This window comes from Takifugu rubripes, chromosome 12, assembly GCF_901000725.2.
Source record: "Takifugu rubripes chromosome 12, fTakRub1.2, whole genome shotgun sequence".
Classification (NCBI taxonomy): Eukaryota; Metazoa; Chordata; class Actinopteri; order Tetraodontiformes; family Tetraodontidae; genus Takifugu; species Takifugu rubripes.
Window position 1 is genome coordinate 9,263,715 of NC_042296.1, and position 18,961 is coordinate 9,282,675.

Consider the following 18,961-nt stretch of genomic DNA (forward strand, 5'->3'; position numbering starts at 1 on the left):
AGTTCACAACAGTCAGAATTGATCTGAAGGGTTTTTTTAAATCTGTGTTTTTGTTTAGGCTTGGCTGATTCCACTTTCAGGTGCTTCCACAGGTTCGGAGGGGGGGGTGGAGATGTCCTCTACCACTTCTGACATGGGTTCAGTGACAACAACCGCTACCTGTGCAAAAGAGAGTAAAGGGGCTTTTGTAGCACACTGACATTTAAACAGCATATTGCTGGTCGAGGTCCTCTTTAGCTCAACGTTTAGAAAAATACATTTTTCTAAAATGATACTTGACAGAAAAACCCTCCAAACACTGAGAGACATAGGCAGAAGGGTCCAGTCCACTTGAGCAACTGGGAAAAGAACGGATCAGAATGCTGGTTCTGACAGGAAGCAAACATTAAATGTGCACACATGGGATGGAGCGCAGCCTCACAGCTGTGAGACCAGGGGGAGAAGTTCTGTCCAGGGGACAGAGACAGGCAATAATCACAATTCCAGGCAATAATCACCACTATTGGTCCTCTAATACAGACAGCAGTATTAATACTGACCAGTAACTGGTAAATAACCCCACTAACTACATCTTCTAGCTGCTCCACAACTACCTATCGGGCTGAAATCGTGATGGACATCGCACGAGGATGGCGTTAACTGGACCATACCATTCCTGGAGATAAACATTCACCACAGAGATTACAGTATACAGGACCCACCCCCCCCCCCCCCCACACACACACACACACACATACACAGACCAGCGCCTCCTCCGGACATCAGAACAGCTCACAAAGCTTCAGCTGTTCAGAACTCCTCACCACCAGAGCAGCATCATAACAGGCAGGTTACTGCCAGTATCCCGAATGGGCCACAAACAAGGAAAACAACAAGCCGAACGAAATGAGCAGAAGAAAAAGGAAAAGAAAGAAAAACACAACGTCCATCCGATACGGCGTGAAAAGACACCACGTGAACAAACCGCACGCACAGCTCTGACAATAACTGCGCGATATCTGAAACACACAAAAATAGAAAGAAACTGGAAGATCCCTCGGCCCCCAAATAACTTTTAAAATGTGTGGCCACATTTATGGACGTATGGCCGGGGAACAATCTTTCAGAGTCCACATCATGTCACCAAAGGCCAAAAACATTCTTAACTACATCACTGAGTTCGCTACAGGCCCACCTGAGCTGGTCTGGGAGCAGTTTGGACTGTCGGCACGGCAGGAACAGGTGGGGGGCGAGTCTGTGGGTAGGCTGGGCTCTGACTGGAAGCCTGCAGGAAAACACACACACACACACACACACACACACACACACACGCACACACACACACACCACACACACACACACACACACACACACGCGCGCACACACACACACACACACACACACACACACACACATCATTTGGCTATAATGTTGTCTTAGAGACCAGGTCAATGGAACCATCCACATTCTTTGACCATTTCTCCTGTAATATTACCAGAAGTGTTTCCTGTAAAATGTTACTATTAAAATAACCTAAAAGAGACTCAGTCAGTTATACGAGCTGTGTATTAGACCACCACACGTCAGGGGTTGGCCAGGCTTCAGAGTATCAATATTCCAGGAGGAAAAACCATTCTGACCCTGGCAGGTGTTTTGATCCCGCCATATGTTGATTATGCCTGCGGCTCCTGTTACTATGGCCTGGAAACACAGGCTTCAGATATCATTAAATAGAGCAATAAAAATATTTTTTTAACAATACAAGACTGGGTGTCTCAGTTACAGCTGTGTAATTTCCATATGTTCATTTTTAAAAATCTCTCCAATTTCTTCATTTCCTACTTCACTGGGGTCCAAACTAGTCTAGTGATAGTTTGACTGGTGGCTAATGAGACTTTTCGAGCTCTGGGAGTGGGATCTGGCTTTTTTTTTAGTGTACAAAAACCCAAACAGCATGAAATGAGGACCATGGCGGTCCAGCCGGGTGTGATTAGCTGTGAGCAGGCATCAGTCTCTGGTCATCTGTGGGTGTATTTTTGGGTTCACACCTAATCCATGGTACATTTTCCTTTTAAATATTTGACAATTACAGTATACTATTTGATAATTGGTCAGTATTATAATGCTCACAAAAATACAAAAAGTGGGGGTTATAGGACTGGCGTCAGGCCCCACCTGCCCATTTCTGCCACTAACTGGTTGAAGAATTGCTCACCTGGTTTCCACCAGCAGCTAAGACGCTGAGTCCAAACAACATGGCCGTGATACAGATCAGCAGCTCCAGAACCAGAAAAATCACTAAAGTGCCCAGAATCCCATCGATCAACAGCTGGTGGGAAAAGTGCACACAAAGCACAGGGTGAAATGTCATAAAAACCAAATTTCATCCTAAGAAATAACTGAAGTGAAGACGAGCAGCAGTAAACAGGCACATTACTTCACATACACATCACTTACTTTACACTTTTGCTCGATCAGCCCGGTGCATTTCCTGAAACAATGTTGCTGCAGTGGATAGTAAAAACAAAAGAAAGGACTCTCATTTCTCATAAATCACAGTGTTGCGTCAACTGCTTGAAAGTATGTGAACCTTTTTGAGGTTTACTCGTCTGAAATATGAGATGGACGTAAAGTAGCTGCATGTGCTTGTACCTGAAAAGGTTCGTGAAATGATTCAATGTTTGTTAAAGAACCCCCAGCTCCTCTGGTTAAACTGGGCAGTTAATAGACTTAGGTGAAACAAAGTTGGACGCTTCCTTAGTCCTATACTGGGACCAATGTGACCTCCCTGGGAAAGGATTCAGCCTGCACCAATTAAAAAGTGTTGGAGCCAACCACAACCAGACCAGCTCTTCCTTAGATTAGCAATGCCCAGAGGAATCGAGATATCTGAGGAGATGAGGGTAGTAACAGCCCATCCGTCTGGGCAATATGACCACTACAACGGCTTCAGAGAAAGAGGAGTCGTACTCTGGGCTGGCACAGTCCAAGTCCAGACCTGAACGAATGTGGACAGACCTGAAGAGGCTGGTACATGTCAGATGTTCCTGCAAATGCTCTCAACTGGCTGAGTTCTGCAAGCAGGAGTGGGCAGGAATGCCCATAATCAGGCGTAGCAGACAAATTAGTGGTTACAGAGGACGTTTAAATCAATTGTTGGAAAAGGAGGAGCTGCGAGCTACAAAATGAAGGGTTCACATACTTTTGAGCAGTCATTTTCTTTTTGCTTGTTTTAAGTCAATAGATTAAATAATGAAAATGCAAACTTCTTTGGTGTGTCCATTATTTGGAAGGTGTCCTTTACTAATTGAGATTTGAATGCCTTTTTATAAGGTTATTTTGATGATTGTACAACGACCGTAAGCATATGTAACCAGACAGGGTGGTATTTATATGGCTATCAGGTTACGCTACAACCAGTAACACCTAAAATGACAAAATATACATATGAAAGTATAGAAATGATCAACTCTGCACAGTGGCAAGAGGGAGTTTTGGGATTCAGTGCAACTATAATCATCATAACCACAGTCTTTCTGTCTTGCAAAAACATTGTTTCAGTCTTGCACCAGACAAGACTTGCGTTTAAAAAGGAAACCAAATGTCACTTTTACCACAAACATTTGGTTGTAAAGATTCATTTTTGAATAATTAACCAATTCATCTTGTTAAAATATAATCCAATAAGCACACTTCAGATATTAGCCATGTGAATTCAAACCAAAATACCACTGCGTGCAGCTCCAGCCTGCGGCAATGTTCACAGTGGTACGAATCCTGGCGATAGGGGAGGTGTTTGGACATCAGACCCAGGGCAGCAGTGGCAAATGCAGCACTGATGAGGTGCAGCACCAGCATACATTTGACCTGTTGTGCACAATTGTAAGAAAGCAGGAAGCCATTTAAGCAAGGAAGGACAGAGACACAGAGCTTTATTTTTGGTAAAAACGAAGGGTTTCCGCGTGTGTTTCTGTGTCTAAGGGGAAGGTGGTTGTGGGCTGATTTACAAAGGCTACTCATTTCATAGCCTTGGCCAAACTCCACGCCCCTTTAGAAACTGCTAATCTCTTGGTTATGCACATTTTTCAAAACTAATGAATAGCATTGTTTGTCATCTAACCCTTACAATAACAGCGGACATGAGATCTGCTAGACAAGACAGGGATATGTGAGGTTAACTCACCCAAAACAGAGAAGGTTTTCTTCCACAGTGGACCAGCACTGAACCAGATAAAGTCACCTGGGGGGGGGTTATATTACATTTTAGTTATATCATTTCAATACGATTATTACTGTGTATGTATTATTCCTGTTTAATTGACCTGTATGACAACGACGAGGAAAAGGGCCACATCTCCTGTAAAGTGGACCTCGTGGATCTGGAGGACAGAGGCACTGAGACAGAGAATCAAAGCAGCAATGATGATTTGGATTGCCTGAAAGAAAAAGAAGATAAAGTTAAGATAAAATTGGTTCATAGGACTACCTCTCAGAACTCTTTCTTCAGTATATTTAACATGTAGGTTAGCAAACCACATTATCCAGGAGCCCTCCCACCTTGAGTATATGGTATATAGTATATAGTCACAAGACTCAGCCCCAGAACAGCAGCAGACAAAAGAAACTAGTCAGAAAACCACTGGCAGGGCTCAGACCTCCACCAAGCTGCTCATGTCCACACATATTCTGACTTGCACCCGAAATTTCTCTACCAGGAACCACTAGAAATGAGCCTGACTGTCGCAATACAACACATTCAGTAAAACAGCCACAACAGGCTGCAACAGAAGATGAGAGGTCTCCATCATGGACTTTACCAGTGCACACTAGGAACAAGTAGTAAGGATCAAAACTCTAATAAATAAAAGCACAAGAAGAACTCAAAAGATGGCAGAAGTGACTACAAGTGTCAACCAAACAAGTTTTTGGTTTGACAACTTCTGTAATTGCAGGCAGGAATTAATCACATGACTCCTGTGCCGGTTGCTCCTTATTGGCTGCCCATTTAATCCAGAATAGATGTAAACTACTTCTCTTGACCTACAAGGTCACCAGAGGCCATGCTCCATCCTCCCTGGAGAAGCTAACAGCATCATCAGTTTTAGGCCTACATGCTAAGGACAACAGTTACACACGCCTGCCCTATTTATGGATACTAATGTATATTGATTGAATGTACATCTGAAGTTGTCGTTAATATTGAATCTGAGGGAGGAGCTTCAATTGAAGTGCCGAGTCCCATTTGGACTGCTGCATCATCTCACTTTGACGTTCTTCTCCTGAACCGGGAGATGATGCTGGCTGTGTGAATGCTGGAAGCAGGCGGGCCCCTGACTGCTGACTCATCTGTTCTTGGCTCACCCCCAGAGTTTTGGGCTCCATTTTGAAGAGAGACTGCAGCTGGCCAGGGGAGAGGTTCCTGGCTGCAGGCTCCGTGAGGTCTTTGTCTTCGGCAGCCATCCTAAGGACACAGGCACGTTTGCACGTGTAAACGAAGAAAATAAACTGTCCAGGAGAAAATTGCCACAACATGTGTGTGTGTGTGTGTGTGTGTGTGTGTGTGTGTGTGTGTGTGTGCATCAAGAATTCCTGAGTCACAGGAGGGAAGGTTTATGTTTTATTTAATGAGATCTGAGATTTAACATCTTTAGGGTCAATATTTATGGTACTATTCATCTATTTTACATCTTTAATTTGTTTTATATTTCCATATGTTGTTCGCGCACTTCTTCGACTCCGCATTCCCAAATGTCCTGTCTGGTTAAGTCAGCAGCTATTACTCAATCATCAATAAAACAATACATTTTGCAGAATTCCGATGGTGAGTTTGTCCCATAGATCGATAATAGTCGATTTGCATGCGCGTCCACATTCTGTGCCTGTGCTGTTCTGAGGAAAAGCAGAGAACATCGGGACCTACCTGCAGTCGGTCCGGCCCGGTTGAGCTCGATGTTCGGTCAGAGTGGAGACTGCGGCAGGTTCGCTGCAGGTCTGCAGCACTGCAGCGGTGACTTTCCCGAACCTCCGCCCACTGCGGACGGGACAGGAGGCGCATCATCATCATCATCATCCTCATCCTCATCATCATCGTCATTATCATAGATCCAAAACATCTTGCCTTGATTTAGGGACCTACTGCTCCCTCCACACGGTTCGATTACTGTCTGAATTATAAGAAACGAAGCACTGATAATATGAACTCTACTCAGAAGAGGAAATCTTGGACCTTCTTTCTTATCTCGTTTTTTCCATCGGATGAAAGACTCCTACAGAGTTGGACACCTCTTTCACTGCCATGTTGTTCCCCCAGATATGACACTTAAAGATGAATCTTTATTAAGATTGAAATGATTTTTTATTACTCTTTTTTATCGAGTTTGGACTTCATGTAACACCTGGCTAAACGTATATCTGCTATATGCCTTCTCGCCGCTAGATGGCGGCTCTGTCGGGTCTATTCTCTTGAATTGTCATTTTCTCTTTTCTCAGGTTTGTCTCTCTGTCTTGTTATGCTCTGTTCTTCCTCTCTTATTTATATTATGGGCTGTTATCTCACCTAGACCTCCCTCCGAAAAGAGATTTGATCTCAAGAGGCTCCCTAAAGAAATAATGCACAAATAAAATACATTGAGAAAAAGAAATGTTCCGATTAGCACTGATGAATCAATGTGGGAATCAATCAAATGCCAACTAGACACCTACCTGTAGCAGTTCTTTCTATAGTTCTTTTCCATCATGGGCTCACTGTTTTATGGAATATGGAATGTTTTTCTTTTGTCGTTTCTGTTCCTTTTGATGATGTGGCTGTGAAAGAGCTATCGCCACCTTCATAGCCGTACTCTGACCTGCTGACCTCTGACCCCACCGACCCTATGCCTATTCTCTCCTCTACCTGTCCTCCCCCTCTACCCAGCTATCCATCAGCAGGAGGGTCCCCCCACATGAGCCTGGTCCAGCTCAAGGTTTCTTCCTGTTAAAGGGGAGGTTTTCCTGCCACTGTTGCTTATTGGGGGTCAGACCTGGGATCCTGTAGAGCAGCTGGAGAAAATATTGACTGTAACAGTAAATTGACAATAAATAAAGATGAATGGACATGAATTGAAAGATGGCTGGTGTTTTATGTGACCGTGAAGGCAGCACCTCCTCCTATGAAGCCTCCTGGTCAGCTGAAAACACATGAATTTCCCTACTTCAGTCTAAAAATATTCCTGTATTGTGCAGGAGTCACAGTGTGTCCTTCGGTCTTCCAAACGGGTCCCTGTACCCCTCCATTGTGGCCTCTGGGAGCCAGCGGTCAGCTGTGCTGCACCTGATTTTCTCCATACAGACAGAAATTCTTTACCTGTGGTGTGAACTTAAAAAAGGGAAGTGGACCAATGAAGCTGCAGAAGACCCAGATGTTTGTTTGAACCGGACCGACTGTAATATTTCCATCATTGCCTCAACAAGCTGTTCACAAGCTGTGATCATACATCAGCTCCTGCGTCCCATCGGCTCCAGGATAATGGAGAGGGTTGCTGATGTCCAGAAGCCTGTAGCCTCCCCCACCACTGCTCATTGTCTTCGTCATCATTTTCTCAGTTAAATTTAGAAAAAGAAACATGTGAAATCCAGGTGATTCTTCTTTATTACGTGCTTTTAAAGGTGCCAGAGTAGGAGTACAGTTCAATATAAAACACAAACACACAAAAAACATGTGTGACAGCGACAAGCATTACTACTGTCAAAATAATGGGCAAAATACAAACGACATGTCGTCATTTCTGCTGTTTTTTTAGCCAACAGGAACTCAAAATGGCATCAAACAGAAAAAGTGTATTTCTCTTGTCGAATTAGACATTTTATTTTTGATTTGAAAAGCTATGCAAAACGTGATGCAATATTGTGGATGTAAATTATAATATATATATATATATATATAAGAGCCAAAATTAGTACCCCCCCCCCAAGATTGGAAAGATGTGATCTGAGACAATGTGATGGTGTTAAATTTAGGGATCAACTTAAGAAGATCAAGTGCGATGAGCAAGAAGAGCAAACCTGTCAGTGGTTTTATCATTTCAAAGGTTAATGGTAAAAAAGTTGCACTATCTGCATGTCGTAAGCCTTCAGGAGGACAAAGATATGCGTCTCTTCCATTTCTTTCTCTTCACAGGAGAATGCAGTTGCATGATGAACCCATCTGGCTGCTCAAAGTGCCGTACTGTTTGGAGGCCAAGGACTGGATTAAATTCCAGAAATGCTTGAAAGAAATGCCCTCACCATCACCGACACCCATATTGCGCAGGATTTCACCGAAGCCTTGGTCTGTTCCAAACCCCTGACAACACAAAGACACAATTCTCTGTCATAAAAAAGAACTACAAACAAATATTCCTTGATATGTATTGATGTTCTCCACAACAGTTGTGATTTTCGTCATGAAGAGCTGATGAAGCGGGCACTGATAAGGGGAGAGATGAATCGTGTTCCTGTTCCATACAGGGAACACCCCCCCCCCCCCACCACAGAAGCACGAGCTTCTAGGTTTGACCTTTGGCCTCCTCCCTGCTGGTATTCTACCCTGGAGATGGTGATAAAGTTGAGTTTGCAGCATCACATCGATGAGCCTTTTTCTGAAAGGCAGTTTGTGGCAGATTTCTCAGCTTCTTTTCTCCAGTTCGTCTCCAAGTGGTTCGTACTTATTTATTGCTACACACCAAATTCTAAATTAGCTGATATCGTCCACGAATGCTAACATAACTCTGTGCTCACATCTGATACGCCGTTCGTGTTGACTTGAGAAGAAAGTATGAATTTATGAGATTCCAGAACGATGTTTTTATTGACCCTTTACAGCAGTTGGGTTGTAATCGCCTTCGTCTGGGTCCTTCAGTTAAGCAGTCAGACTCTGGTTGAGATTAAAGTCTCTTTTCCAGAACAATCCAGTGTAGTTACAACACAACTATCCCACACTTTAACTATGAATAACACAAAGGCAGGCCGATAAAAGAATTGGGTGGGGCTTCTATTCCAGGACATTTCCAGGTTACCAGGTCCATTACCTTGGCCAGATTAGGCAACTGAGAAGACAGAAGACTTCTGAACTCATCCTTCTTCAGCGTGGCACCATTGTCGGCTGAAGCTGAGTGGAACTGGTTGACCAGTGTGCTGATGGCATTTTCCAGGGTGGAATTCTAGAGAGGAAAGGACACAAGATGATCATGTCACACTTGCTCGTGCGTCTTTCGTGGCGATCTGAAATGGCTTGATTCTATGCTGACGTGCACATAAGCTCCAGTCATGACAACTTATTCTTTCTTCATCTTCTTAAGAAAATTCAGTAAACTTTTTCTCTCAGTCTTAGAGATCAGGATTGATTTTGATCTGTTCCAGGGATTTAAGTCTGGTTCATCAGTGAAATCCTTCAATGTTCTGAGCAGAGAACAGCCCAACCATGTTTCTTTAAAAGGCCCTGAGCACATAGAACCCCCCAAATACCCATGTGCTGTCCCAGTCCTGAAGACAAAATTGTCTTCTTGTGTCCACGTGGACAGGACAACTCTCCAAACCTTTGCAGAGGATCCTCGTGGGCATCCACGCCCTGATCTCACACAGGAGCAACTTCCGGTTGTCTTTGAAACTCACGCAACCAGTCTAAATCCACAGGAACGTGTCCTCTCTCTCTCTCTCTACATATATACACATATATATGTGTGTGCGTGTGTGTGCACATGTAAATACATGTAATGAAGAAAGAAACACCGAGGTGACACAAATGCCTCACAAGTATCGTCTGTGAGCAGAACGAGTCCAACAACATTCTCCTAAGTGGCTGCATAACTGTCCGAAAAAACCACCTCAGCTCTTTTTTCATGAAAGAAAGAAAGAAAGAAAGAAAGAAAGAAAGAAAGAAAGAAAGAAAGAAAGAAAGAAAGAAAGAAAGAAAGAAAAGAAAGAAAGAAAGAAAGAAAGAAAGAGAAAGAAGAAAGAAAGAAAGAAAGAAAGAAAGATGAGACTTCACAAGTCAGCTGGAGAACAAGAAAATGAGCACAATGATAGATAGATAGATAGATAGATAGATAGATAGATAGATAGATAGATAGATAGATAGATAGATAGATAGACAGACAGACAGACAGACAGACAGATCCGGATTTGAGGAGAAGAAAAACTGCTCTGAAGTTCTTGAACCCTGGAGAAATCTGAGTGCTTCAAAGTTCCAAAAAGCCACAGCAGATTGAGCAAGTCGAGCTGGACTCTCAGCTGCGGGCTTCTTCTTCTTCTTTTAGCAGCGGATTAGGGATGGTTTCTTACCTGCGTCATTTTTGCGGGTCTCTGCTAGACTTGCGGATGTCGCCTCTGTGGCCCTGCTCAGAAAATGCCAGCCTTCCGGGATCCTCCCTGTCAGCCAGCCTTCAGCTCAGGAGAACAGATCTGGGAAGAGAAGCCGAAGACGGAGAAACGTCACGGCGCCAGGACCAATGGAGCTGCTGGTATTCAAACTGGGCCAGAGCTGGAGGGCTGGAGCTGCCACAGGAATGCGGGAAAGCTGTTCCGCCTCCACACGCTCTTTTTGCGCAACAGCTGCTGCGTGTCGGGGCTGGAGATCCGCTGTCAGACCTGCTTCTCTGCCCATTTCCCGAAGCTCAGCTCGGATACTGACAGACACAACTGTGTTTGATCCTATCACAAACAGAAGGAAACCAGTAACATCACGGTGTTGGACTGGTTTATAGTGAGGAGTTGTTGTTGGAAACGCAACAATGACAGAGGAGAGCACATCAGGATTCCATCCCAGCTGCTGCTTCCGGATGTGACAAGCACAGACACACAGGACCGACCTCCACCTCAGCTCAGTTCTCGGTCACCTTTATGTACACTGGGATGGACAGAGGTGCAATAGATGCCAGAACAAATGAGGAATTAAGAGTTGATTTAGATGAGAAGGGTGAAGGGCCAATAGGGAACCAAAATAGAGAAGCCACTGGACTAATGAGATCTCTCTTCCTGGTTCTCGTCAGCATCCGAGCAGATGTAGGGGCTCTGAGGACCGTTTCTGGTGGAGCTCAAAAGGTGCTGAATGGGTGTCCAAAGACAGATGGAACCAAACACAAGGGTTCGCTGTGGTGCTACTGGGGGCCACGTTGATGCCTGGGCCGGGGGTAGCTCAGTCTGTCTGGGACTGGACTGAGAAGGGGCGGGATCTCGGTTCAAGCCCCGGTGAGGACAAAACGTGAAAGGTGTTCTGGTGATGGGGAATGGTGCCCTTGAGCGAGGTACCAAACCCACAAATGCTCCCACAAGGCCCTGCCTTCGCCCGTATGTGCACCTTCCGTGTGACCCTGAAAGGGACAAAGAAATAAGTTCAAGCAGGTTATGAAAGGTGCTGAATGTGGGCTGTTTCTTTTTAATCTGTTTCTTTCCTTCTCTGGCTTCCTTGTTTGGGTTTGAAGTGTTGTGAAAAAAGGCTGAGGAGATGTAACTTGTATTGTTCTTTATTTCAGAAAGGTCACATGATGGTGAAGGCCGTGGACTCTACCAAGAGCTCAAGCACTTCCAGCTGTACGTCTATATCTGCTTCAGCCTTGTAATTTAATAAAATGGAGTGACCGCACTACGAGTCATCAATGATCTATGAGTTTAACATTGTTTAGTAGTGATTTTAACAAGAATTTAGAGCAACGATTACTCACGAACCTACACACACAACTGAACAGTTAATCAAGCTCAGTGGTCACCCAAGAACGCGATGTCTTCTTCTCATATCTTTAATGGAGATTGGTGGATTTAGTGTCAAGGTTCTACCAGTGAATTGAACAAAAATATCTCATTCTTCAAAAAAAACAGAGCCATCGTGACTCTAAACTACGAGGCCACAGTGACCTAAAACAATATAGTAATCCAGATCAGAGCTACAGCTGAAGCAGTTTAAAAAAATATGTATATTTCACATTCAGGGTGGACAATTATTCAAACATTTACATTATAGGCTGCTGGACTTCCTTTTGATTGAAGGAATTTTTTAGTCCAAAACTAAAAGATCACTTTTTTCTTCTATTTGGAAAAAAACATCTTCATAAAGTCTGATAGATAAAACATTCTGCAAAACGTAACAAATAAAATTACAATCAAAAGTGTGCTCTGATCTTTGGAAGACCAAAAGTCCTCTTTCCACCAGAATCCAGAACGTCAGCCAAAATTACTCAGTACATATTAATGGCCAGCAGGTGGTGATGGTTCCCGTCACTGTTTTCTGAAGACTTTGCATGAAGAAGTGAAGAAGAACAGGACCAATCAGAGAGCGGATCGTGGGTCACATGACATAGCTGCCAAAGAAAAGGATGCGCCGGTGATAAACTTGTACAAGCAGTTTATCATATGTAAAATTGAGGCTCAAAATTTGAAAATGTTTTTCGTTTTTTACGGTAAATCATGATTTTTTTTAAATACACCTGTTCGTAGTATTATTTAGCACATCCCAACCCAACAACTAAATATATACGTTTGGTCCCCCGCACGCGGCGTTGGCTGGTAGTGTTTTGATAAACTACACAATGTAAATGTTGCTGCTAAAGTCTTATTTGTGTTTGATAGAAAGAACAGGTGTCACATTTCTCTACAGTCTCTTGTTTAAACGGCTATTTACGAGTTGCCAAATGACTATATTGATTTACTGTTTGCTGTTCAGTAGGTTTTGATAGAAAAGCTAAAAGTGCTAGTTCCAGTGGAACAAACAGGCGTGGGGGGAGAGGGTAAAGTTTAAAGGGAAATATGACAAGAAATAAGATTAAAATTTTAGAGAGCAGTGATGATGAAGAAGGGATCGTTGATCTTCTAAGGATCAAGACCAAGGTGTGATCTTGAAACCACATGATGTATAGAATAACCTTGTGTGTCTTTATATTGTTCAGCTGGTATCTACTGACTACCCTCAACCTTAACTGCACGGCTATTGCCCAACCTCAGAGGTGTGGATAAATCCCTTTAAAACCTAATGGATTCATGTTTGTTAATGTGCTCTGACCCACAGCCCATCCCAGGTCCTGCTAATCAGATGAATCCAGGCCCAGCCCCATAACCCAACAGCTCTCACTGTAGTTCCCAAGGTACCCTGGAATGTTTACCCTGTACATCTGAGTAAATCTGAATTTTGTTCTGAAAATGCACCCTAACCTGGTCATTTTTAGGGTTGGTAATGAAGCTGCATGTTCAACTGCAGTGCAAGAATCTGCATCAATACCTCAAAGAGTTGAGTCCTGACATTTTGGACAGACTCTACAACCATCCAGCAACATGTCTGGCTGTTTACAGGTATCAAGGCCAAGGCACATGCATGCAGTCGTGTGGTGAGAGCTTTTGTCAATGTTAAGCCGTTTCTGACATCTTTAATTCTCTGCAGAGAACTGCCGTCTCTGGCAAAGAACTTTGTGATGCGAATGCTGTTCCTCGACCAGCCGCTCCCCCAGGCAGCCGTGTCATTATGGGTCAACAAAGACAATCAGAAGTGAGTTATCATTCATGTGGAAAATGGAGACAATTGATATCAGCATAAAATTGAAAGATTTGAAAGATGTTCAGTCATTGTTTTTGATAGAAGCTAATTCTGTTTATCCTGCTATAAATACGTAATGGTAGTTGGTAATTATGTAGTTTATTTGCCCTTTTATTATGTTATTTGCAAGTTCAGACAATGCTCACAAATATTATCCTTTTAAAAATCAAATCTGTTATTTTAAGCTTTAGCAGACTGTAGCTTTTATCAGGCAGGGCTTTCCTGATGACAACATTCCAAAAGAAATACACCAGATAAAATAATAGTTATCACTACTGTTATAGTAATAATATGAATAATAATAACACTAATAACGATAATAACAAAAATCTTAGTAGTTGTAGTAGTAGAAGCTCTGCACTTGTATCACATGAGACAGAACCACATCAGTGTTAGCGTCATCTGCTATGTGTGTTCAAGGTGTCATAAAACAGTTTCTTTCTACTCATTATGCACAGAGAGGCATCGTTTAGGGTTATAACACATTCAGTATTAACCTAATAAAAGTGAGGGAAATGCCTCAGAGAGAGAACTTTCAATAAAGCAAATTATTTTCTTTATTTTCTAACCCTAACCCTCCTGACTTGGCTGAATAGGAATTTTTCCAAATCCTGTTCCACCTTTGGTTGTGTCTTGCAGGGATCACGATGAATGTGTGTCGGTGCTGGCAGGACTTCGCCTTTGGCACAGTCAGCATCTGCAAGGAGGTCTACAAGGATACATTTTGAATCCAGTCTTTAAAGATAACCTAAAGATTGCCTTGCTTGGAGGGTAACTCTTCCACCATTTTCTTAGTTTAGAAGCAATTCCTCCCATTATTTACCAGTTGTGCATTTGGATCCAGATGTAGTCAGACTGGTCCGATTTCAGGCCAGCAGTAGAGTTCTGAGATGGAAATGCTGCTCAGAGAGCCGACGCTGTGTTGGCATCTGTGTTGATGACAGGGGCAGAGCATGGGCCGACGAAGGAGGCACTCTGGGTCCAGATCGCCACGCCCGGGACATCGGCAGCCTGGACCGTTACGCCACAGAGCGCTGGGAGGTCATCCTGCATTTCATGGTGGGTTCACCCTGCGCTGCCGTCAGTCAAGACCTGGCGCAGCTGCTGGTTCACGCAGGCCTCATGAAAAGGTACAAATATTATTGTCTTTGTTGTGCAGGAAAGATGTTTGATCTGTTGCTGAACCTGCAACATTAAACTGCTTCTGTAAGATCTCATGGGGCTGATTTCAGTGGTCAAAAGACATTTCACCACAATAGTTGCGGACATAAAAGAGGGAAATGGATACAACTAGATATTAGGCAGGTAAATAATAATTAGGTAGCAGTAAAAATAGAGCAGCAGGAGGGCTGAATTGAAATGATAACAGTCAGTAAACAGTCAGTTTTGTTTCATGACTTACATCTGGCTGTAGAAGGTCAGATCTGCTCTGTATGTTCTGCTCAGTAGAGCATCCAGACATCCACACAGAAGTCCAGTAACCTGTCCCACAGATGTCTGTGTGACAGATTTAACAAACCAAACCCTTTGGAAATCTGCGCGCGTGCATGTGTTTGGTCCAGGCTCTTCGCGTGTGCCGCAGTGCTCTGTGCTCTTGTGTTGTAGTGAAGCCGGGGAGCCACCTTACATCACCTCAGCTGGTTTCCAGTTCCTCCTGTTGGACACGGCCTCCCAGCTCTGGTACTTCACCCTCCAGTACCTGAAAACTGCTCAGGTATGTGAGCGGAGCAGCACAGCTTTAGGTTACCGGGTTACCACTTCATCAGGAGAAGGTAATAAAAGCTAAAAGAAGCCCCCTGAGGGATGGCTCAGGAAGCTGTTTTAGCTGTTTTACCGTTCCCTGGAGTCTGAGCGCCTCACTGAACTGAGACGTTCCAATGCTTCACTGATTGTCAATCATTCTGATACAATAACACCGCAAGCAAACATCGGCTTTTAAGTACAGCAGTGACAACTCTTATCATCTCGTTCTGGATGTTTCATCTAGCAGGGCGTTTCCGTGGTAACGATCATATTTGAGATATTGATCAAACCTGCTCATCAGTTCCCTGTTTGCAGGATAATTCCAGTTTCTGTCAGAATCAGACCACTGTTGGGCTCTTTTAAACATTAGCATCCAGTTGTAGCAGGTCACCAGTAGCAACAGAAGGCGGCAGAAACGACTGTGATAGGAAAACAGCCCGTTTAGCACCGACTTGGCTCAGCATTCCGGTACCGTCAAACATGGAATCAGGTTTAACCTGTTTCTTATAGGAAGAAATCGCTCCAATGTCCTGTTTGCTGACAGTCGCAGCTGTCAGACACAAATTTTCAGAATTCTCCAGGTAGCTTAATAACCATGTTTGTGAATCCAGCATGTCCTGAAATCAGGATATGATCGATCAAACCGGGATACTCGGGCCGTGTAAATGCACTGTTTTGAACTTGGGCTCAAAGCTGGAGTTTGCTCTGGGTTTGCTCTCAGAGATCCTCCCTGGCTCCTGTTGCTCTTTTCAAATAGGGATCTCCATCTTCTTGTCTTGTCTTGCAGTCTAGAGGAATGGATCTAGTGGAGATCCTGTCATTCCTGTTCCAGCTTAGTTTCTCTACTCTTGGGAGAGTAAGTGCACATTTGCTAGTTTCCTCTATGCTAGAAGCAGAATGAGAAGGTTTTGGCCTCTGCTCTTTCAGGATTATTCAGTGGAGGGCATGAGCGACTCATTGCTGACCTTCCTGCAGCACTTACGGGAGTTTGGACTTGTCTTTCAGAGAAAGGTGAGCTATTGCCCGGTCAACTTTAGTGGAACCAACACACAAAAATCAAAGCTTTGTCTTGAACGGGGTCATAGAGTAGCTACCCCAGTGAGTGGATAAGTAAAGGTGTGAGTTCATGAGTAGATCAGCAGCAAAGCTTTATCACCGTCATGGATGAGTAAATCTTTATATGCCGTTGATATTGCATCTTCGTGTTAGACATTGTAATATTTCCCATCAGAGGAAGTCTCGGCGCTACTATCCCACCAGACTGGCCATCACACTAGCCACAGGCGACTCCAGCAGCTCCCTGCACACCCCCACAGCCAGCTTGGCCTCAACTCCTGGTTCTGGTGACTCTGGCTTCATCGTGGTAGAAACAAACTACCGCATCTACGCTTACACCAGTAGGTTTAAATGTGACACTCGCTCTTCTAATATCTGCTGCGTGTTTCATCTTGACTGCTGACCGGATGCATTTGACCCCTTCTTGACAGGGTTGGAACTCATTTACCACACTGAAACATTTCAGATCATCACAAAATGTTATTGCAGACAAGCTAGCCATGATCAGAGAGATATTAGAGAGATTAGTAGGGATATATGTGTGTGTATGTGTACAAACACACACACACATTTATATATCTAACAATAAAAGCACACATATACATATACTGGTATGTACACATCAATGGATGGATGATTGTGTATTAATTGTGTTTTGGGTGTCTGTTTTCCACAGATTCAGAACTTCAGATTGCTTTGGTTGCTTTGTTCAGTGAAATGTTGTATCGCTTCCCAAATGTGGTGGTTGCCCAGGTGACCAGGGAGTCAGTACAACAGGCCATAGCCAACGGTATCACTGCTCAGCAGGTACAGTCCTGGGTCACATACAAGGATGTTTTGAGTGTATGTCATGAGTGTAAATGCAACCTTTTTAAATGGAGCGCGTCTGTGCATCGCTACCATCCGTCCCCCTGAAGGTAGTAATGGTCTTTTTCCTGTCAGATTATCCACTTCCTGAGGACGAGGGCTCATCCTGTCATGCTCAGACAGGTCAGAGCTAACCCTTGATCCATCAGTGTTCCGTAATAATGACAAGAGGTTAATATTGTGCATAATAACACGTGTTTGGCCCTTCTCCGTGTCTCCGATTCAGACTCCGTTTCTTCCTCCAACAATAACGGATCAAATCAGACTGTGGGAGCTGGAGCGAGATCGGCTGCAGTTCACAGAAGGTGAGCAAGCCTCCATCCCGCTTTATTTGTGCCCTGCATGAGTGAAATCCCAAGGAAACCCACCACCACCTGGGTGGAAGTAAGGCAGCAGGTTTTTCATCCAGTCACAGCCAACTCCTGGTGGGCTGAGTGTGTTTAGAGGTTCACAAACATCAGCCCCAACTGTCAGTGCTGGAAATGGTAACGTAGTTTCACTTGTACAGCAAGCTGAACCCCTGGGACCACAGGTAATAATCATCCATGACCTGACCGCTCGAACCAGCTCCAGATCCGCAGAATCCCAGCAGGTCCCCTTAAAGGCAGCACTAAGTGGTGAACATTCTGAAAAGGGCAGAAATAAATCAAAATAAGCCATTGGACCTCATAATTCCCCTCATCCTCAGCACATCCTGACAGGAAGCAATGAAGTTAATAAGATGTATCATTGAACCCAGCGATAATCAGCTCTGTGCTCGTCCTTTCTGTGTCTCTTCCTGTCCCTGTCTCCAGGAGTGCTCTATAACCAGTTCCTGTCCCAAACGGACTTTGAGGTGCTGAGAGACAGAGCCAAGGTCGGCAGCATTTTAGACTTTTCATAGTTCTATTCAGCATGTCGGTGTGGAACCTCCTCTAGTTCCTGCTGAACGCTCTCTGAAAGCCGTTGTTCCATGTTTTGCAGAGCTTGGGCTGTCTGGTGTGGCAGGACGCGGCTCACAGGGTCATGGTGGTGACGCTGTGGGGACACAGCGAAGTCAAGAAATTCTGGAAACGACAAAAGTCCCAAATGTAAGCTGAGGACTGGAGGAGCCGAGGACCGCCGCTTCAGACTTTCACACGCTTCTGTGTTGCAACGCGAGAATATAATAAAATTGTTTGTACTGGTTTCAATTTAACTTGTTGGAATAAGTGATGTGGATGTCGTGAATCTGACGATGTAATAAGAACCCATGGTTCTGAATAGATGTGCTCTGAAGAACAGTAGAACCACCCGGCTCCATCGTCTCCAGCAGCTTCACAATGCACGACTCCTCACTGGGAAGAGAAAGTGGGACCACACCACATCTCTCCAGGCTTCCATTCACCTGTGACTGAGAACCTGTCAGAGTTGTAGCACCTTCCTGCTCCAGGCAGAAGTGGTGCTGCCAGAGCTTCTGCTGCGGCTGCTCCCGACCTGTGGAAATATTTTATTTTAATGTTTCTCTTATGTTGATTTACATGTTTTGAAATGGTTCGAGCTTTTCCTTGCTCTGTAATTGACTTGCGTTTGTAAGCCGAGGGTTGGTTCCTGGGCAGCACTTGGCTCATCTAGGGTGATTTTGATGAGGTATAGAAATAAACACAACTTGATTGAGACATCCAGATGTGTGTGCTTGTTTGGGGAGGGCGGGTAGTGCGTGTGTGTGTGTGCGTGTGTTACCCTATTGTATTGTGCCAACTTAGTTTGCAGCCGCGCGCCGGGATAAAACTTTGTGAGTCCAGTTGTTTAAATAAAGTTATC

The 18,961-nt window shown here is 44.1% G+C and overlaps 2 protein-coding genes across 4 annotated transcripts in view; one reads left to right on the plus strand and one right to left on the minus strand.

Moving 5' to 3' along the window:
* Positions 1-6,051, minus strand: part of LOC105417197 (uncharacterized) — a 6,328-nt gene extending 277 nt beyond the window's left edge. The window contains exons 1-9 of one of the 2 annotated variants that reach the window (XM_029845574.1): positions 5,900-6,051; positions 5,341-5,440; positions 4,302-4,415; positions 4,163-4,219; positions 3,709-3,846; positions 2,437-2,484; positions 2,195-2,308; positions 1,175-1,264; positions 1-159 (exon numbers count right to left, since the gene is read on the minus strand). The exon at positions 1-159 is cut by the window's left edge and continues 277 nt beyond it. In XM_029845574.1, coding sequence (XP_029701434.1) covers positions 55-159; positions 1,175-1,264; positions 2,195-2,308; positions 2,437-2,484; positions 3,709-3,846; positions 4,163-4,219; positions 4,302-4,415; positions 5,341-5,439 — 765 coding nt within the window. In that variant the 5' untranslated portion in view covers position 5,440; positions 5,900-6,051 and the 3' untranslated portion in view covers positions 1-54. The remainder of the gene's footprint in view (positions 160-1,174; positions 1,265-2,194; positions 2,309-2,436; positions 2,485-3,708; positions 3,847-4,162; positions 4,220-4,301; positions 4,416-5,340; positions 5,441-5,899) is intronic. The other variant, XM_029845575.1, reaches the window with a different exon arrangement.
* A 6,201-nt stretch (positions 6,052-12,252) lies between these two features.
* LOC101074720 (general transcription factor IIH subunit 4) lies at positions 12,253-18,821 on the plus strand. Of its 2 annotated transcripts, none has more exons than XM_003969248.3 (15): positions 12,253-12,386; positions 12,992-13,067; positions 13,149-13,272; positions 13,361-13,465; positions 14,153-14,284; positions 14,458-14,643; positions 15,119-15,227; positions 16,044-16,112; positions 16,184-16,267; positions 16,488-16,653; positions 16,989-17,119; positions 17,255-17,302; positions 17,406-17,484; positions 17,974-18,035; positions 18,143-18,821. In XM_003969248.3, the coding sequence occupies exons 3-15, from the start codon at positions 13,157-13,159 to the stop codon at positions 18,251-18,253; spliced, it is 1,398 nt and encodes a 465-aa protein (XP_003969297.1). In that variant the 5' UTR covers positions 12,253-12,386; positions 12,992-13,067; positions 13,149-13,156; the 3' UTR covers positions 18,254-18,821. The 2 variants fall into 2 exon arrangements, with proteins under 2 accessions (XP_003969297.1, XP_011607657.1); XM_011609355.2 differs by lacking the exon at positions 12,253-12,386 and adding an exon at positions 12,443-12,813.
* Positions 18,822-18,961: the final 140 nt, after the last annotated feature.

What these genes read in the sequence shown, in the direction of transcription:
- LOC101074720 (XM_003969248.3), top strand. Translation starts at nt 13,157, where the DNA reads ATGAAGCTGCATGTTCAACTGCAGTGCAAGAATCTGCATCAATACCTC. An exon ending in ACATGTCTGGCTGTTTACAG is followed by an intron (nt 13,273 to 13,360) that starts GTATCAAGGCCA and finishes AATTCTCTGCAG; the next exon opens with AGAACTGCCGTCTCTGGCAA. An exon ending in TGCTGAGAGACAGAGCCAAG is followed by an intron (nt 18,036 to 18,142) that starts GTCGGCAGCATT and finishes CATGTTTTGCAG; the next exon opens with AGCTTGGGCTGTCTGGTGTG.